Source organism: Carcharhinus amblyrhynchos, unplaced genomic scaffold (assembly GCF_965287045.1).
Source record: "Carcharhinus amblyrhynchos unplaced genomic scaffold, sCarAmb.v2.hapA scaffold_41, whole genome shotgun sequence".
Taxonomy (NCBI): Eukaryota; Metazoa; Chordata; class Chondrichthyes; order Carcharhiniformes; family Carcharhinidae; genus Carcharhinus; species Carcharhinus amblyrhynchos.
Window position 1 is genome coordinate 242015 of NW_027649782.1, and position 19229 is coordinate 261243.

General features: G+C 46.2%; 1 protein-coding gene across 2 annotated transcripts in view; it reads right to left on the reverse strand.

The window, feature by feature from the left end:
* The window catches only part of LOC145335786 (ephrin type-B receptor 2), a 606760-nt gene that overhangs the window by 93079 nt on the left and 494452 nt on the right, over positions 1-19229 (reverse strand). For both annotated transcript variants that reach the window (XM_080181518.1, XM_080181517.1), the window contains one exon: positions 17171-17238. In XM_080181518.1, coding sequence (XP_080037644.1) covers positions 17171-17238 — 68 coding nt within the window. The remainder of the gene's footprint in view (positions 1-17170; positions 17239-19229) is intronic.

The window sequence follows — 19229 nt, forward strand, 5'->3', positions numbered from 1 at the left end:
ACTGGGCAAGACGACAGCTTAGTGACTATCGCTGATTGCTGTGCAGACACATGGATTTGGGCCGGTGTCTGTGGGAGTTTGCGCATTCTCCCCGTGCTTGCGTGGGTTTTCTCCGGGTGCTCCGGTTTCCTCCCACACCCCAAAGATGTGCTGTTAGGCTGATTGGCAGGAATAAATTGTCCCTAAATCAGTTTCCCTCAATGTGGAATGCCATAAAACAATAGATAAGGGTCATGGGTGGAGAGGGGAACTGGTGGTGTTGAGATGGCGGCGCAGGCTCGTTGGGCCGAAGGGCCTGTTTCCTGGGCTGATTTTGTCCTTTGTTCTTTGACACGACCACCTGGGAAACGCTGGCACAAAACTGCCCTACCTGGCACTGCCTCATCTACAAAGGCTGTCAAAATCACGAAGCAAGGTGTATTGCTGGAGCACAACTTAAGCACGAGCTGCGCAAGTCCAGAGCCACCAGCGCAACAACTACAGAGTCTACACAAGCCTGTCCAATATGTGCCAGGACATTCCATGCCCGAATTGGCCCTGATTAGTCATCTTTGGACACACCGCAACCAGCCTCAAAATGACTCATGATGGCGAGGTCCTCATCGATGACGATGGACGAATAACAACATGCCCTCTAGTTAAAGACTTCCCTACCTTTGGGAAAAGATATTGACTACCTATCCGATCTATGCCCCTCATTATTTTATAGACCTCTATAAGATCAGCCCCCAGCCTTTTACACTCGAGAAAAAAGTCCCAGTCTATCCAGCCTCTCCTTATAACTCAGACCATCAAGTCCCTGTAGCATCCTAGTAAATCTTTCCTGCACTCTTTCTAGTTTAATAATATCCTTTCTATAATAGAGTGATCAGAATTGTACACAATACTCCAAGTGTGGCCTTACCAATGTTTTGTACAATTTCAACAAGACGTCCCAACTCCTGTATTCAGTGTTCTGACCAATGAAACCAAGCATGCCGAATGCCTTCTTCACCACTCCGTCCACCTGTGACTCCACTTCCAAGGAGCTTTGAACATGTACCCCAAGGTCTCTTTGTTCTGTAAATCTTGATTGCATTGTTCTGCTTTTTTTGGACAGAAGGCAATATTCCACATTTCTGGCAAGTTGTGAGTGTTGCAGTTGTACTGGAAGAGCTTGACTCTGAGCACAAGTACCACAACCAGAATGTTGTCAGGGCCATAGACTTTGCTGTATTTGGTGTATTCAGTCATTGTCTGATATCGTATTGAATGTTCCAAGTTGGCCAAAGACTGTCAGCAGTGTTGGTGAGGGAGCTGAGGAAGAGGCTGACATGCAGCCAACAACAATGAATCATGAAGATGAGAAGATGAGTTGGCCATTTACTCCTTTGAACCTGTTACACTATTTGTGGAGATGACAGCTAACTCACCATACTTGCTTTTGCTTTTTATCCTTAAAAACTTCTGGTTAACAAAATGTTATCAACCTCAGATTTGAATTTAACTACTGATTGTACAGAAATTGCTGATAGTGTGGAAGAAAGCTTCAATCTTCACCACTCTTTGTAGAAGAATTTCAGTTTTTCACCCTGGAAAGTCAGGATCTCATTTTTAAACTAATTCACCCATGTACTAAACTCCCAACCAATGGAAATGGCTTCTCTTTAAATTAAAATCTTCACTCAAATTATTTTAATCTCTTGGGAATTCCAATTCCTTAGCGCAGCACATGCAAGAGCCAATCAAAGAGCAGCTTTATTTTTGAACTGCTCATGTGCAAGGCCCTCTAGGATTCATTTTATTCAATCATGGGATGTGGGTGTTGTTGGCTAGGCCAGTATTCACTGCCCTTGGGAACATAGTGTGAACTGACGTCTTGAAACATTGTCATGTGTGTGGTGTAGGTACACCCACAGTGCTGTTAAGAAGAGCATTTCAGAATTTATACCCAATGACACTAAAGGAACAGTGATATATTTCCAAGTCAGGATGGCAAGTTGCTTGGACGGCAGAGCCGGGTGGCGATGTTCCCAGGTATCTGCTGCCCTTGTTTTTCTAGATGGCAGCAGCCATGGGTTTGGAAGGTGTGGCATAAGAAGCCTTGGTGAGTTTCTGGAGTCCATCTCGTACATGGTAGACACTGCCGTTGCTGCTTTGTGTTGGTGGTGGAGGGAGTGAATGTTTGTGGAAGGGATATCAGTCAATCAGGCTGCCTTGTCTTGGATGGTGTCAAGATTTGACTGTGTTGGAGCTGCACTCAAGTAGGGAGTATTCCACTACATTTCTGACTTGTGCCTCATAGATTGTTGACAAGTGTATGTGTGTGGGGGGGTGGGGGTGGGGGTGGGGGGAGTGGCGGGGGGGGGGGTAGCGAAGGAGGAGGGCAGAATTAGAGGCGAATTACTCTTTACGGGATTCCTAGCCTGTGACCTCTCACCCCGAGGATGTTAACAATGGGGCTTTCAGCAACGTTGAGGCCATTGAATGTCAAGGGACGATGGTTAGATTCTCTCTTGCTGAAGATGGTCAGGACCTGGAAATTTTCAGGTGCAAATGTTTCTTGCCACTTGCCAGCGCAAGCCTAGATATTGTCCAGATTTTGTTGCATTTAGTTATGGAGCGCTTCAGTATCCAAGAAGCTGTGAATAGTGCTAGACATTGTGCAATCATCAGCGAATATCTCCATGATGTTTGGACCAAATTATAAATTATAAAAAGACCACAAGCTAGGTCAATATAACTGGGAGAAATATATGATTTTCAGATTCCAGTCAGGAACACCTTTCTCCCCCCGTAGAGGCAGCCTTGCGGGAATCGGCTCTGCCAGGCTTCTCTGATTGTTGGTATTTTATCTCATTTGAGGAGGCTGATAGAGCAATGGCCCATCTCTGTAGGCTGGCTGCCACATTGATAATATTCCCGAATACACGTTAAAAATGGTTCGTGGCCTCTGGTGGGCAGGCAGCATGAAATGCTTGCTGTGAAGGAAATGTGTGAACTTTGAACACTGAACACACTGGGTGGCACGGTAGCACAGTGGGTTAGCACTGCTGCCTCACAGCTCCAGGGACCCGGGTTTGATTCCCGGCTCGGGTCACTGTCTGTGTGGAGTTTGCACATTCTCCTCGTGTCTGCGTGGGTTTCCTACGGGTGCTCCGGTTTCCTCCCACACTCCAAAGATGTGCGGGTTAGGTTAATTGGCCAAGCTAAATTGCCCCTTAGTGTTCCAGGATGTGTGGGTTAGAGGGATTAGTGGGGTAAATATATGGGGTACAGGGATAGGACCTGGGTGGGATAGAAAGCCTACAGTGCAGAAAGAGGCCATTCAGCCCATCGGCTCTGCACCAACCACAATCCCACCCAGGCCCTACCCCCATATCCCGACATATTTATTCGATGCGCCAAATGATCTCCTTCTGCATTGTAGGGATTCCATGAGTCTATGAATGCTCAAACCTTTTTTGACTGGGAATGGTTTTTCTCTGCCTTTATTGGTGAAGGCGATGTGTTTTTCCTCTCCATTTGACATGCCAACCCCAGAAGACAAGGCAATGGCAACTTTGAGTCGAAATGAGTGAATGCTTCCGACCTTGTTAAGAACAAGAACAAAGAACAAAGAACAATACCGCACAGGAAATAGGCCTTTCGGCCCTGCAAGCCTGCGCCGCTCATGCTTCCAACTGGACTGTTCGTTTGTATCCCTCCATTCCCAGTCTGCTCATGTGACTATCCAGGTAAGTCTTAAATGATCGCAGCGTGTCCGCCTCCACCACTTTGCTTGGCAGTGCATTCCAGGCCCCCACCACCCTCTGTGTAAAATACGTTCCTCTGACATCTGAGCTAAACCTCACCCCCTCACCTTGAACCTGTGACCCCTCGTGATCGTCACCTCCAACCTGGGAAAAAGTTTCCCACTGTTCACCCTATCTATGTCCTTCATAATTTTATAAATCTCTATTAGCATGGAGAGAGGATTGGCTGTTAAATAGGAGGCAGAGAGTGGGGGTCAATAGGTGCTATTCGGATTGGCGGATGGTGACTAGTGGAGTGCCCCAGGGGTCAGTGCTGGGGCCTCAGCTATTCACCATTTATATAGATGATCTGGAGGAGGGAACCGAGTGTGTGGTGTCGAAATTTGCTGATGACACCAAGATTGGAGGAATGGCAAATTGTGCGGAGGGTGTGGAGAGTCTGCAGAAGGATCTAGATAGGCTGGGCGAATGGGCCAGGAACTGGCAAATGGAACTTAATGTTGGCAAATGTGAGGCTGTCCACTTTGGTAGGAATAATGGTAGGAAGGACTATTACTTATGTGGCGAAAAACTGCAGCAGGCGACGGTGCAGAGGGACCTCGGGGTCCTTGTGCATGAGTCGCAAAAACCCAGCCTGCAGGTGCAGCAGGTGGTCAGGAAGGCAAATGGGATGCTGGCCTTCATAGCGAGGGGGATTGAATATAAAAGTAGGGAGGTCTTGCTGCAGCTGTATAGGGCACTGGTGAGACCACAGCTGGAGTACTGTGTGCAGTTTTGGTTGCCGCACTTAAGCAAGGATATTTTGGCCTTGGAGGGAGTGCAGAGGAGGTTTACTAGGCTGATACCGGAGTTGAGGGGGTTGAACTATGATGAGAGGCTGAATAAACTAGGCTTGTACTCGTTAGAGTTTAGAAGAATGAGGGGAGATCTCATTGAGACGTATAAGATGATGAATGGGATGGATAGGATAGAGGTGGAGAGGCTCTTCCCACTCAGAAAGGACAGTAGGACTAGGGGGCACAGCCTCAAGATAAAGGGGGCGCGGTTTAGAACGGAGTTGAAGAGGAACTTCTTCACTCAAAGGGTGGTGAATCTCTGGAATTCTCTGCCCGTTGAAGTGGTGGAGGCTGCCTCACTAAATATTTTTAAGACGCGGGTTGATGGGTTTTTGATAAGCGAGGGGATTAAGGGTTATGGGGAGAGGGCGGGAATGTGGAACTGAGACACGACAGATCAGCCATAATCTTATTGAATGGCGGGGCAGGCTCGAGGGGCTAGATGGCCTACTCCTGCTCCTATTTCTTATGTTCTTATTAGGTCGCCCCTCATCCTTCGTCTTTCCAGGGAGAACAACCCCAGTTTACCCAAACTCTCCTCATAGCTAAGACCCTCCATACCAGGCAACATCCTGGTAAACCTTCTCTGCACTCTCTCCAAAGCCTCCACGTCCTTCTGGTAGTGTGGCGACCAGAACTGGATGCAGTATTCCAGATGTGGCCAAATCAACGTTCTATATAGCTGCAACATCACATGCCAACTTTTATACTCTATGCCCCGTCCTATAAAGGCAACCATGCCATATGCCTTCTTCACCACCCTCTCCACCTGTGCTGCCACCTTTAAAGTTCTGTGGACTTGCACACCCAGGTCCCTCTGTGTGTCTATATTCCTAATGGTTCTGCCATTTATTGTATAGCTCCCCCCCACATTAGATCTACCAAAATGCATCACTTCGCATTTATCTGGGTTAAATTCCATCTGCCATTTCTCTGCCCAATTTTCCAGCCTATCTATATCCTGCTGTATTCTCTGACAATGTTCATCGCCATCCGCAACTCCAGCAATCTTTGTGTCGTCCGCAAACTTACTGTAACACCAGTTACATCTTCTTCCAAATCATTTATATGCATCACAAACAGCAGAGGTCCCAGTACAGAGCCCTGTGGAACGCCACTAGTTATGATGTGGAGATGCTGGCGTTGGACTTGGGTAAACACTGTAAGAAGTCTGACAACACCAGGTTTAAGTCCAACCGATTTAAGCACATAATAACATAAGAAATAGGAACAGGAGTAGACCATCTAGCCCTTCGAGCCTGCCCCGCCATTCAATAAGGCCAAAATATCCTTGCGCAAGTGCGGTGACCAAAACTGCACACAGTACTCCAGCTGCGGCCTCACCAGTACCCTGTACAGTTGCAGCAAGACCTCCCTACTTTTATATTCTATCCACCTCGCTATAAAGGCCAGCATCCCATTAGCCTTCCTGATCACCTGCTGCACCTGCAGACTGGGTTTTTGCGACTCATGCACAAGGACCCCCAGGTCCCTCTGCACTGTAGCATGCTGCAGCTTTTCGCCCTTTAAATAGTAATCCCTCCTACTATTATTCCTGCCAAAGTGGATAACCTCACACTTGCTAACATTGTATTCCATCTGCCAGGTTCTCACCACTCGCTCAGCCTATCCAGATCCCTCTGCAGACTTTCCACACCCTTCGCACAATTTGCCTTTCCACTCATCTTTGTGTCATCAGCAAATTTTGTCACCCTACACTCAGCCCCTTCTCCAGATCAACTATATGAATGGTAAATAGCTGAGGCCCCAGCACCAATCCCTGGGGCACTCCACTAGTTACCAACCGCCAATCCGAATAGCACCCATTGATACCAACTCTCTGCCTCCTATTAGGCAGCCAATCCTCTATCCACGCTAACACCTTACCCCCAACTCCATGCCCCCTAACCTTCTGAAGCAACCTTTGGTGCTGCACCTTATCAAATGCCTTTTGAAAATCGAGAAACACCAGGTCCACCGGTTCCCCTCTGTCTACCGCATTAGTCACATCCTCATGGAATTCCAATAAATTCGTCAAACACGACTTCCCCTTAACGAATCCGTGCTGCGTCTGCTCTATCAACCCATTCTTTTCCAGGTGCCTCGTTATTTCTTCTTTGATTACGGATTCCAGCATTTTTCCAACAACAGACGTTAAACTAACCGGCCTATAATTCCCTGCCTTTTGCCTGCTACGTTTTTTAAACAGCGATGTAACATTAACCGTTTTCTAATCTTCCGGCACTTCCCCGCAATCCAGCGAAGTTTGGTAAATAATCACTAAGGCATCTACTATCACCTCTGCCATTTCCTTCAGAACCCTGGGATGCATTCCATCCGGTCCTGGGGACTTGTCCACCATCAGTCCCACTAGTTAATCAAGCACTACCTCTCTAGTGACAGTAATCGCATTCAGGCCCTCAACTCCTACCATCCTCCTATCTTTAATATCCAGCAAACTATTTGCGTCCTCCTCCGTGAAGACTGAGGCAAAAAACTTATTTAAGGCCTCAGCCATTTCCTCATCGCCCACCACTAAATCCCCCCTCTCATCCTCTAAGGGTCCAACATTCACTCTAGCCAGCCTCCTCCTCTTTATATATTTGTAAAAACTCTTACTGTCCTTTTTTATATTTAGTGCCAGTTTAGCTTCATAGTCTATCCTTCCTTTCTTTATCAACTTCTTAGTTATTCTTTGTTGATTTTTAAACCTCTCCCAATCTTCTACTCGCCCACTACTTTTAGCCACTCTGAACTCATCAGCTTCTAATTTAATACTCTCCTTTATTTCCTTCGATAACCACGGCTGATTATCCCTTCTCCTACATTCCTTCTTTGTCATTGGAATATATTTCTGCTGAGCACCGAAAAAGATCTCCTTAAAGGTCCTCCACTGTTCCTCAGCAGTCCTACCGACCAATCTGCGCCCCCCAATCTACATTCGCCAATTCCTCTCTCATCCTATCGTACTCCCCTCTGTTAAAAAAGAGGGCACAGGTTCAGGACCCTACTTTCTCATCCTCCACCTGCATCAAAAACTCAACCATACAATGATCACTCGTCCCAAGAGGATCCCTCACAACAAGATCCCAATCCTTCCTGCCTCGTTACACAAAACCAGATCTAAGATAGCTCGCTCTCTCATTTATTTGATAGTAAACTCACTAGCTTTTGAGGTTTCCCTCTTCGTCAGGTAAATGGAGAGTTCTGGCCTCAGACAGAGCATATAAAGCACAGACAGTTTACAGATTACTGATTAGAATGTGAATCTTTACACCTAACCTGCTTTCAAGTCTCAAAGTGGCCGACAATGTGAGTGGAAGGAGCACTGATCACAGGTTAAAGAGATGTGTATTGTCTCCAGACAGTACAGTAAGTGAGGTTTTGCAAACCCAGGCAAGTCATGGGGGTTACAGATAGTGCGACATGAACCCAAGATCCCGGTTGAGACCATCCTCATGTGTGCGGAACTTGGCTATCAGTCTCTGCTCAGCGACTCTGCGCTGTCGTGTGTCATGAAGGCCGCCTTGGCGAATGTTTACCCGAAGGTCAGAGGCTGAATGCCCGTGACCACTGAAGTGTTCGCCAACAGGAAGGGAACAGTCTTGCCTGGTGATTGCTGAGCAATGTCCATTCATTCGTTGTCGTAGCGTCTGCATGGTCTCCCCAATGTACCATGCTTCGGGACATCCTTTCTTGCAACGTATCAGGTAGACAATGTTGGCCGAGTTGCAAGAGTATTTACCATGTACCTGGTGGATGGTATTCTCATGTGAGATGATGGCATCCGTGTCGATGATCCGGCATGTCTTGCAGAGGTTGCTGTGGCAGGGTTGTGTGGTGTTGTGGTCACTGTTCTCCTGAAGACTGGGTAGTTTGCTGCGAACAATGGTCTGTTTGAGGTTGTGTGGTTGTCTGAAGGCAAGAAGTGGGGGTGTGGGGATGGCCCTGGCGAGATGTTCGTCTTCATCAATGATTGTTGAAGGCTCTAGGGAAGATGTCGTAGCTTCTCCGCTCCGGGGAAGTACTGGACGACGAAGGGTGCTCTGTCCACCGTGTCCCGTGTTTGTCTTCTGAGGAGGTCGGTGCGGTTTTTCACTGTGGCGCGTTGGAACTGTCGATCGATGAGTCGAGCACCATATCCTGTTCTTATGAGGGCATCTTTCAGCGTCTGCAGGTGTCTGTCACGATCCATCCTCATCTGAGCAGATCCTGTGTATACGGAAGGCTTGTCCGTAGGGGATGGCTTCTTTAACATGTTTAGGGTGGAGGCTGGAGAAGTGGAGCATTGTGAGATTGTCTGTGGGCTTGCGGTACAGTGAGGTGCTGAGGTGACTGTTCTTGATGGAGATGCGTGTGTCCAAGAATGCAACTGATTCTGGGGAATATGGTGAGTGTGATGGTGGGGTGGAATTTGTTGATATCATCATATAGTTGTTTCAGTGATTGTTCACCATGAGGCCAAAGGAAGAAAATGCCATCCATGTATCTAGTGTATAGCATTGGTTGAAGGTCCTGTGTGGTGAAGAGATCTTGTTTGAACCTGTGCATGAAGATGTTGGCATATTGAGGTGCGAATTTGGTCCCCATGGCTGTTCCGTGTGTCTGGATGAAGAACTGGTTGTTGAAGGTGAAGACATTGTGGTCCAGGATAAAGTGGATGAGTTGTAAAATTGCATCTGGGATCTGGCAGTTGTCAGCGCAGAGTACTGAGGCAGTCGCAGCAATGCCATCGTTGTGGGGGATGTTGGTGTAGAGCGCCGTGACATCCATTGTGACGAGGAGTGTCCCTCGACAATCACCAGGCAAGACTGTTCCCTTCCTGTTGGCGAACACTTCAGTGGTCACGGGCATTCAGCCTCTGACCTTCGGGTAAGCATTCTCCAAGGCGGCCTTCACAACACACGACAGCGCAGAGTCGCTGAGCAGAGACTGATAGCCAAGTTCCCCACACACGAGGATGGTCTCAACCGGGATCTTGGGTTCATGTCGCACTATCTGTAACCCCCATGACTTGCCTGGGTTTGCAAAACCTCACTTACTGTACTGTCTGGAGACAATACACATCTCTTTAACCTGTGATCAGTGCTCCTTCCACTCACATTGTCGGCCACTTTGAGACTTGAACAGCAGGTTAGGTGGAAGGATTCGCATTCTAATCAGTAATCTGTAAACTGTCTGTGCTTTATATGCTCTGTCTGAGGCCAGAACTCTCCATTCACCTGATGAAGAGTTTAACCTCGAAAGCTAGTGAGTTTACTATCAAATAAATCGGTTGGACTTCAACCTGGTGTTGTCAGACTTTTTACAGTGACCAGGAGTCACAGACGTCCAGCCAGAAAAAGGCCCCTCCACTGCTACCCTCTGTCTTCTATGGCCAAGCCACTTCTCCACCCATCTAGCTCGCTCTCCTTTTATCCCGTGAGATCTAGCCTTTTGCACCAGCCCGCCATGAGGGACTTTGTCAAACGCTTTACTAAAATCCATATAGATGGCAACCATGATCTTTCCCTCGTCAACCGTTTTTGTCACCTCCTCAAAAAACTCCACCAAATTTGTGAAGCATGACCTCCCTCATACAAAAACATGCTGTCTATCGCTAATGAGATTATTCCGTTCTAAATGTGTATAGATCCTATCTCGAAGAATCTTCTCCAACAATTTCCCTACCACGGACATCAAGCTCACCGGCTTATAATTACCCGGGTTATCCTTGCTACCCTTCTTAAATAACAGGACCACATTCGCTATCCTCCAGTCCTCTGGGACCTCACCTGTGTCCAGTGAAGAGACAAAGATTTCTGTTAGAGGCCCAGCAACTTCATCTCTTGTCTCCCTGAGCAGTCTAGGATAGATGCCATCAGGCCCTGGGGATTTGTCTGTCTTAATGTTTCCTAAAAAACTCAACACTTCCTCCCTTGTAATTGAGATTTTCTCTAACGGGCCAACACTTCCCTCTGAGACACTCCCAGTCAACATGTTCCTCTCCTTTGTGAATATTGATGCAAAGTATTCGTTTAGGATCTCACCTACTTCCTTGGGCTCCAAGCATAATTCCCCTCCTTTGTCCCTGAGAGGTCCGATTTTTTCTCTGACAACCATCTTGTTCCTAACGTATGAATAAAATGCCTTAGGATTCTCCTTAACCCTGTCTGCCAAGGACATTTCATGACCCCTTTTTGCCCTTCTAACTCCCTATTTGAGTTCTTTTCTACTTTCTCTGTATTCCTCCAGTGCTCCGTCTGTTTTTAGCTGCCTGGACGTAACGTACGCCTCTCTTTTCTTTTTGATCAGATCCTCAATTTCTCTGGTTATCCATGGCTCTCGAATCCTACCTTTCCTATCCTTTCTTTTTACAGGCACATGCCTGTCCTGCAGGCCCATCAACTGTTCCTTAAAAGACTCCCACATGCCACATGTGGATTTACCTTCGAACAGCCTCTCCCAATCAACAGCCACCAAATCCTGCCTAATCCGGCTGTAGTTAGCCTTCCCCCTATTCAGCACCCTACCCGTAGAACAACACTCATCCTTTTCCATTACTGTCCTAAAGTTTACAGAATTTTGGTCACTATTTGCCAAATGTTCCCCTACTGAAACTTTGACGACCTGACTGGGCTCATTCCCCAGTACTGGGTCCAGTATAGCCCCCTCTCTAGTTGGACTATCAACATATTGTTCCAAAGAACCTTCCTGTATGCATTTTATAAATTCCTCCCCGTCCAGACCCCCAGTCCTAAGCACTTTCCAGTCCATACCAGGGAAATTAAAGTCTCCCACTACAACAACCCTATTTTTTTCTGCACCAATCCAGAATCTCCTTATACATCTGTTCCTATACTTCCTGTGAGCTGTTGGGAGGCCTGAAGTATACCCCTAGCATAGTGACGCGTCCCTCCTGTTTCTGAGCTCCACCCTCAGTGTCTCGTTACATGACCCTTCCAAATTGTCCACCCTCTGTAATCCGCTCCCTAACCAGTATTGCTTCTCCCCCTCCTCTTCTAGCCCCTCCTCTGTCTCGCCTAAAACACTTATACCCCAGAATATTCAGCTGCCAGTCCTGACCTTCTTTGAACCAAGTCTCCGTCACTGCAACCACATCCAAGTTCCGCGCAAGCATTAAGGCTCTAAGTTCGTCTGTCTTGCCCGTTATGCTCCTCGCATTGAAGCTGATGCACTCCATACCTCCAGGCCCACTGAGGTCATCCTCCCCCAGAATGCTCTTCCTCTTAGATAGCCTAGTCCTGGTCCCAAGCTCGTCCCCAGCCTCTAATCTTATTGACCTATTGTTTTGATCGCCATCCCTTGCCACATTAAAACCCACCCGAACCACACTAGTAAAACTCCCACCCAGGAAATTCGTGCCACTCCAGTTTAGGTGTAACCTGTCCTTCTTGTGCAGGTGCCATCCTCTCTTGAAGACTTCCCAGTGATCCACGAATTTGAAACCCTCCCTCCTGCACCAGTCCTTCAGCCCCGCGTTCAGTTGTACAATCTCCCTGTTCTTAGCCTCACTAGCGTGTGGCACTGGGAGCAGTCCAGAGATTGCTACCCTAGAGGCCCTGCTTTTTAGCCTACTACCCAACTCCCTGAATTGCTCTCTCAGGACCTCCCTGCCCTTTCTGCCTACGTCATTTGCACCAATGTGGACAATGACGTCTATCTGATTACCCGCCCCTTTTAGGATGCTACCTACCCACTCAGAGACATCCAGGACCCCGGCACCAGGGAGGCAGGCTACAATCCTGGAGTCTCATTCGCGCCCACAGAACTGCCTATCTGTGCCTCTAACCATCGTGTCCCCCACCACTATTCCTCTCCTAATCCCCCTCTTTCCCTTCCGGGTCACAGAGCCCGACTCAGCTAAGGCTTGTTTCACCTCCTGGTAAGCCTCCTCACACAGCTGGGCAAATTGCCATGATGTTGAGATGCTGGAGTTGGACTGGGGTAAGCACAGTAAGAAGTCTCAGAGCACCAGGGCAGTAAGTTAATGGAAAGGGCCCTGAGGGATAGGATTTATGACCATTTGGAAAGATGCAGTTTAATCCGGAATAGTCAGCATGGTTTCGTGAGGGGTAAGTCCTGCGTCACAAATCTGGTTGAATTCTTTGAGGAGATGGATGAAGGTAGAGCAGTTGATGTCATATACATGGATTTTAGTAAGGTGTTTGATAAGGTTCCCCATGGTAGGCTCATAAAGAAGATAAGGAGGTGTGGGATAGAAGGAAATTTGGTCGATTGGATTAGTAACTGGCTGTATCATAGAAGGCAGAGGGTGGTGGAGGGAAAATTTTCAGACTTGAGGCCAGTTACCAGCGGTGTACCACAGGGATCAGTGCTGGGTCCTCTGCTATTTGTGATTTTTATCAATGACTTGGAGGAGGGGGCTGAAGGGTGGGTTAGTAAATTTACTGATGACACCAAGATTGGTGGAGTGGTGGATGAGGTAGAGGGCTCTTTTAGGCTGCAAAGAGACATTGATAGGATGCAGAGCTGGGCAGAAAAGTGGCAGATGGAGTTTAACCCTGATATATGTGAGGTGATTCATTTTGGTCGGACAAACTTGAATGCGGATTACAGGGTCAACAGCAGGGTTCTGAGGAATGTGGAGGAACAGAGAGATCTTGGGGTTCATATCCACAGATCTCTGAAGGTTGCCACTCAAGTGGATAGAGCCGTGAAGAAGGCTTATAGTGTGTTAGCGTTTATTAACGGGGGTTTGAGTTTAAGAGCCGTGGGGTTTGCTGTAACTGTACAGGATGTTGGTGAGACTATGTTTGAAATATTGTGTTCAGTTCTGGTCACCTCACTATAAGAAGGATGTGGAAACATTGGAGAGAGTGCAGAGGAGATTTACCAGGATGCTGCCTGGTTTGGAGGATAGGTCTTATGAGGAAAGGTTGAGGGAGCTGGGGCTTTTCTCTTTAGTGCGGAGGAGATGAGAGGCGACTTAATAGAGATTTATAAGATGGTGAGGGGGATTGATAGAGCGGATGTGCAGAAACTATTTCCTTGGGTGGATGTAGCTGTTAGTAGGGGGCATAACTATAAGGTTCCTGGTGGGAGATATAGGAGGGATGTCTGAGGTAGATTCTTTACTCAGAGAGTGGTTGGGGTGTGGAATGCACTGCCTGCTGTGATAGTGGAATCGGACACTTTAGGAACTTTCAAGTGGTTATTGGATAGGCACATGGAGCACACCAGAATGATAGGGACGGGATAGCTTGATCTTGGGATTGGACATAGCTCGGCACAACATTGAGGGCTGAAGGGCCTGTATTGTACTGTAATGTTCTATGTTCTTTCATGATAATGATAGATTCTAGGTTCTCACCTGCCATAGCCTTCCTGTCATCAATTTTTGGCATGTTATTTGTGTTTTCCACTGTGAAGACCAACACAAAATACCTGTTCAATGCCTCAGCCATTTTCTCATTTCCAGTTATTACATCCCTCTTCTCGACATCTAAAGGATCAATGTTTACTTTAACCACTGTTTTTCATTTTATATATTTGTAGAAACTTTTGCTCTGTTTTTATATTCTGAGTTAGTTTACCCTCATAATCCATCTTACTTTTCTTTATAGCTTTCTTTGTGGCTTTCTATTGACCTTTAAAGATTTCTGAATCCTCTCATTTCCCACTAATCTTTGCCACTTTATATGCATTTTCTTTCAATTTGATATCCTCCTTTATTTCCTCAGATATCCATAGTGGATTATCTCTTTCTCTGCAGTCCTTCCTTATCACTGGGATATACTTTGCTGAGCACTGTGAAAAATCACTTTGAAACCCCTCCACTGTTCCTCAATTGTCCCACCATAAAGTTTTTGCTCCCAGTCTACCTTAGCCAACGCTGTTTTCATCCCTTTGTAGTCTCCTTTGTTTAAACACAAGACACTGGGATTGGATTTGACCTTCTCACGCTCCATCTGTATTTTAAATTCAACCATACTGTGATTGCTTCTTCCAAGAGGATCCCAAACTGTAAGATCATTAATTATTCCTGTTTCGTTACACAGGACCAGATCTAGGATAGCTTGCTCCCTTGTCAGTTCCATTACATTCTGTTCAAGAAAGCTATCGCAGATACATTCTATGAACTCCTCCTCAAGGCTGCCTTGACCGACCTGGTTTGACCAATCGATATGTAGATTAAAATCCCCCATGATAATTACTGTACCAGTTTTACATTGAACATAGAACATTACAGCGCAGAACAGGCCCACCATGTTGCATCAGTAATTTCTTTGTTTATTTCTCACCCCACCTTGATGTCATTATTTGGTGGCCTAAAGACTACGCCTATCAGTGACATTTTCTCCTTTCTATTTCTAATTTCCACCCAAATGGATTCAACCTTTTTTTTCCATAGAACCTATATCATCTCTCACCACTGCCCTGGTACCATCCTTAAATATCAGAGCTACACCACCTCCCTTACCTTCCTGTCGGTCTCTCCGAACAGTCTGATACTCCTGGATATTTTAATCCCAGTCATGACCATCCTGAAGCCATATCTCTGTAATGGCCACCAAATCATACTCATTCACAATGATTTGTGCCGTCACTCATTTACCTTGTTTAGAATGCTACAAGCTTTCAGATAACTGCCTGCTGCAGTTGTAAATGCGCCTAGTTTGGGGGCGTTTAAGAGATCCGTGGATAGGTTTATGGATGGAAAGGGTTTGGTTTAGGTTAGAGGGTCATTGCTTTTTAACTGGTCGGCGCAACATCGTGGGCCGAAGGGCCTGTTCTGCGCTGTAATGTTCTATATAAAGTGGCCTTATGGTAGTTTTGTACCTTCTTTTTGAATTCAAACATTTCCATTAATAACATCTCCTGACTTCTCCTTCCTTTTAACTTTTTTTCCTGATTTGTGATGTAGTTGGAACCTTCTCCCCACATTTTGTCCATGCTCCCTCCTTCTCAGATTCCTTATATAGGTTCCCATCTCCCTGGCATATTATTTAAACCCTCCCCAACCACCCGAGCAAACTCTCCTGCTGGGACATCAGTCCCAGGTGTAACTCATTCAATTTGTACAGGTCCCACCTTCCCCAGGACTGATCCCAATGCCCCAGGAATCTGAGGCCCCCCCCCCCCACCCCACCCCACCCCACCCCGACACCAAGTCTTCAGCCACGTATTTATCCGATATATCCTCTCATTTCTACTTTGACCAGCATGTGGCACTGATGGTAATCCTGAGATCACTACCTTTGAGGTCCAATTTCTTAACTTTCTTCCTAGCTCCCTGTATTCTGCTTTTAGGACATCATCCTTTTTTTTAACCTATGTCATTGTGCCAATGTGGACTACGACCACCGGCTGTTTGCCTTCCCCCTTCAGAATGTCCTGCAGCCGGTCCGAGACATCCTTGACCCGAGCACCAGGGAGGCAACATGCCATTTTGAAGTCTTGTCTGCAGCCACAGGAACGCCTGTCTATTCCCTTTACAGTTGGATCCCCAATAACTAATGCACTGGCACACTTTTTACCCCTGCCGTCTGCAGAAGAACCAACCATGGTGCAATGAGTTTGGCTGCTGCTGCTTTCTCGAGAGAGGTCATTCCCCTCAACAGTATCCAAACTGGTATATCTGTTTGGCAGGGGAATGGTCACAGGAGATTCCTGCACCACCTGCCTATCCCTCTTGCTCTGTCTGGTGGTCACCCATTCTCTTCCTGCCTGTGGAGTCTGAGCCTGTGGTGTGACCACCTCTCTATACATGCTATCCACGATACTCTCTGACACGCAGGTGCTTCATAATGTCTCCATCCGCCATTCCAGCTCTCAGGCTCCTTGGAGCTGTAGCTGGAGACACATCCCGCACACACACTGACCCAGGGGACTGGAACAGTCCCCAGTCTCCCACATGGAGCAAGAGGAGCAAACCACAGCTTGTTTCCTGTCATGTCTTACCCATTTAAATTAAACTTTTGAAACATGTTTTGTTTATGACTTATACAATTTTCTAGGCCCCTTCTTTCCTTCTCCTTGTTACTACAGAGTATACCCTTTTCAAACTATAAACCACAGAAATTACACAGAAACATTATAATAGTGTACAATGCCAAGAGCAAAAAGAAAAAACACTTACTAATCAGCATTCTCACTTGTAGCCTCTGCTGCCTGTTTCACCCTGACTCCCTGAGTTCACCCAACTCCAAAAGCACTCATCTCAGTCAGACAGCACTCACCGTGAACCTTCTAACCTCACTGACATTCTCTGTTGCAAATGTGCCAGAGACTGCGACACACCAGAGACTGCGTCACACCAGGGACAGCAACATGCTAGTGCAATGACACGCCAGGGACAATGACATGCCAAGGACAGCGATATGCGAGAGACTGCAACCTGCCAGAGTCAGGTACACAGCAGAGACTGCATCGAAGGGCTAGTTGGCCTACTCCTGCTCCTATTTCTTATGTTCTTATGCATCACAAGGTATATCAGGCTTTCCTGGGCATGGCTTGTCCTCTGCAATCTAATAAGACTTGATCAAGTGCTGAAGTGCACCAGTAGATGTGTTGTAATTTGCTCATCAATCCTGTCTAGTTTATTTGTAACAAATATATGAACATATCTGAACTCACCATGACCACTGGTGTAATGTTGTAGTTTGTCCGTGTATTCCAAGTCTGCCCGGTCAAACCCACGTCTCCTGAAAGTGAACCAAATGAGAGCTGCTGTCAATACATAATTGTTGACACGGTAACAGGTTGAATTTAAAATCTCCCACTTTTATTTCATACAATCACACAAACAGAGAGGATATCAGCAAACTATTCAGTCCATTATGCCTTGGCTGTTTCTTGGAAAGACCAGTCAGACCTATTTAGTTTCACATTCCTGCTTTTAGTTCTTCATCCTCAACTATCTATCTGCGTCTCTCTTAAAATTATCGACAGAATCATTTCCCGTCACCTTTTCAGGTGAAATGTTCTCATCACTTGCCAATATTTGAAATCTTTGGTCTCTAGCTTTTGATCCACTCTTGTGGGAATAGTTCTCCTGTCTCCATTTCCTATCAAAATCCCTCATCATGTTGTCAATTTTTAATTCTGTTTCAAGAATAGTTCTGACTTTTTCAATCCCCCCTCATAACTGAAGACCCTCATCCTGGATAACACCTTGCTATCCTCTGCAGCTTTCTCAGCTATTTAGATCTCACCTGATCACTGATGCCAACAGTTTGCTAGTTGAGACCTGACTCGTGGTTTGGAAAGTTACATCACAATTTCATTGATTTTATATTCCCTCCTTCTGTTCATAAACTCAAACTGTCACCTTCACGGATTTAAGGATGAACTTCAACATCCCTCTGCTCACCCACATTTTCAATATTGTGCTATTTATTGTTTGGTGTGCTCAATGTCCTTATTAACTTTTGTAAAATACATCATTCTACATTTCTCCCCAGTGAACTCCATCCACCTTTCTTCAGCTCATGTCACCATCCTGAGGGTTTCATTCAAAATACTAGATGGTGATGATGATAGTTAAAAGTTTCAGAAGATTTTATTTCTTTTTGACTTTTCTGCGGTGTTTTGGTAAAACTCAGCATTTTTCTAGGCAATGTGAGTTCAACAGATAAGGATACCAGATTTCATTACTAAACAGCAATAGAACCAGTTGAGATATTGCAACAATCCAATAGTTTCATTGTCACCATTGGCTTCTAATTCCAGATTTATTCATGAATTGGATATAAATTCCACCAGCCGCCATGTCCTCAGAATATTAGCCTGTGTCCTTTGCATTACCTGTTTAGTAATGTCACCTCCACTCCACCCGTGGATTTTCTCTAATCCACTGCCTACCCCATCAAATGTAGAGAAAATTAGAATCATGGGGAAAGTCCTTCTGCTATCTCCAACCCAGTCACAAAGGACTTATCTACTCACAGTATTATCAACATTAGTATCAGTATGAAAGATATCTCCGGCCTCTCAATTTTGACCCCATCCATTTCACAGAATCATATAATCATAGAGTTTTGCAGCACAGAAAGAGGCCATTTGGCCATTGTGTCTGCACCGGCTCCCGAAACAGCCACCCAGCGAGTCCCATCCTCCAGCCCTACCTCCGTAGCCCTTTAAATTTATGGCTTCAAAAATCTGTATCCAACTCTCACTGAAATCTCCCATGGAATTCGCCTCCACCTCACTCCCAAGCAGAGAATTCGCCTCCACCTCACTCCCAAGCAGAGAATTCGCCTCCACCTCACTCCCAGGCAGAGAATTCGCCTCCACCTCACTCCCAGGCAGAGAATTCGCCTCCACCTCACTCCCAGGCAGAGAATTCCAAATCCCAACAACTGTCTGAGCAGAGAAATTTCTCCTCATCCCATTCTTTGCTCTCTTGCTGACCATCTTGAAGTGGTGACACCTGATCACTGACATACCGAATATCCTTCTTTCCCCTGTCAAAATTGTTCAGAATTTTGAATACCTCAATAAAATCACCTCTTAATCTTTTCTGCTCCAAGGAGAATAAGCCCAAGTTCTCCAATTTTGCCTTGAATCTAAAATTCCTCATTCCTGGTATCATTCTAGTAAATCTCCTTTGCACTCCTTTGGGGCTTTAACATCCTTCCTAAATCAAGTGCTCAGAACTGAACACAATATTCCAAATGCAGTCTGAGCAATGATT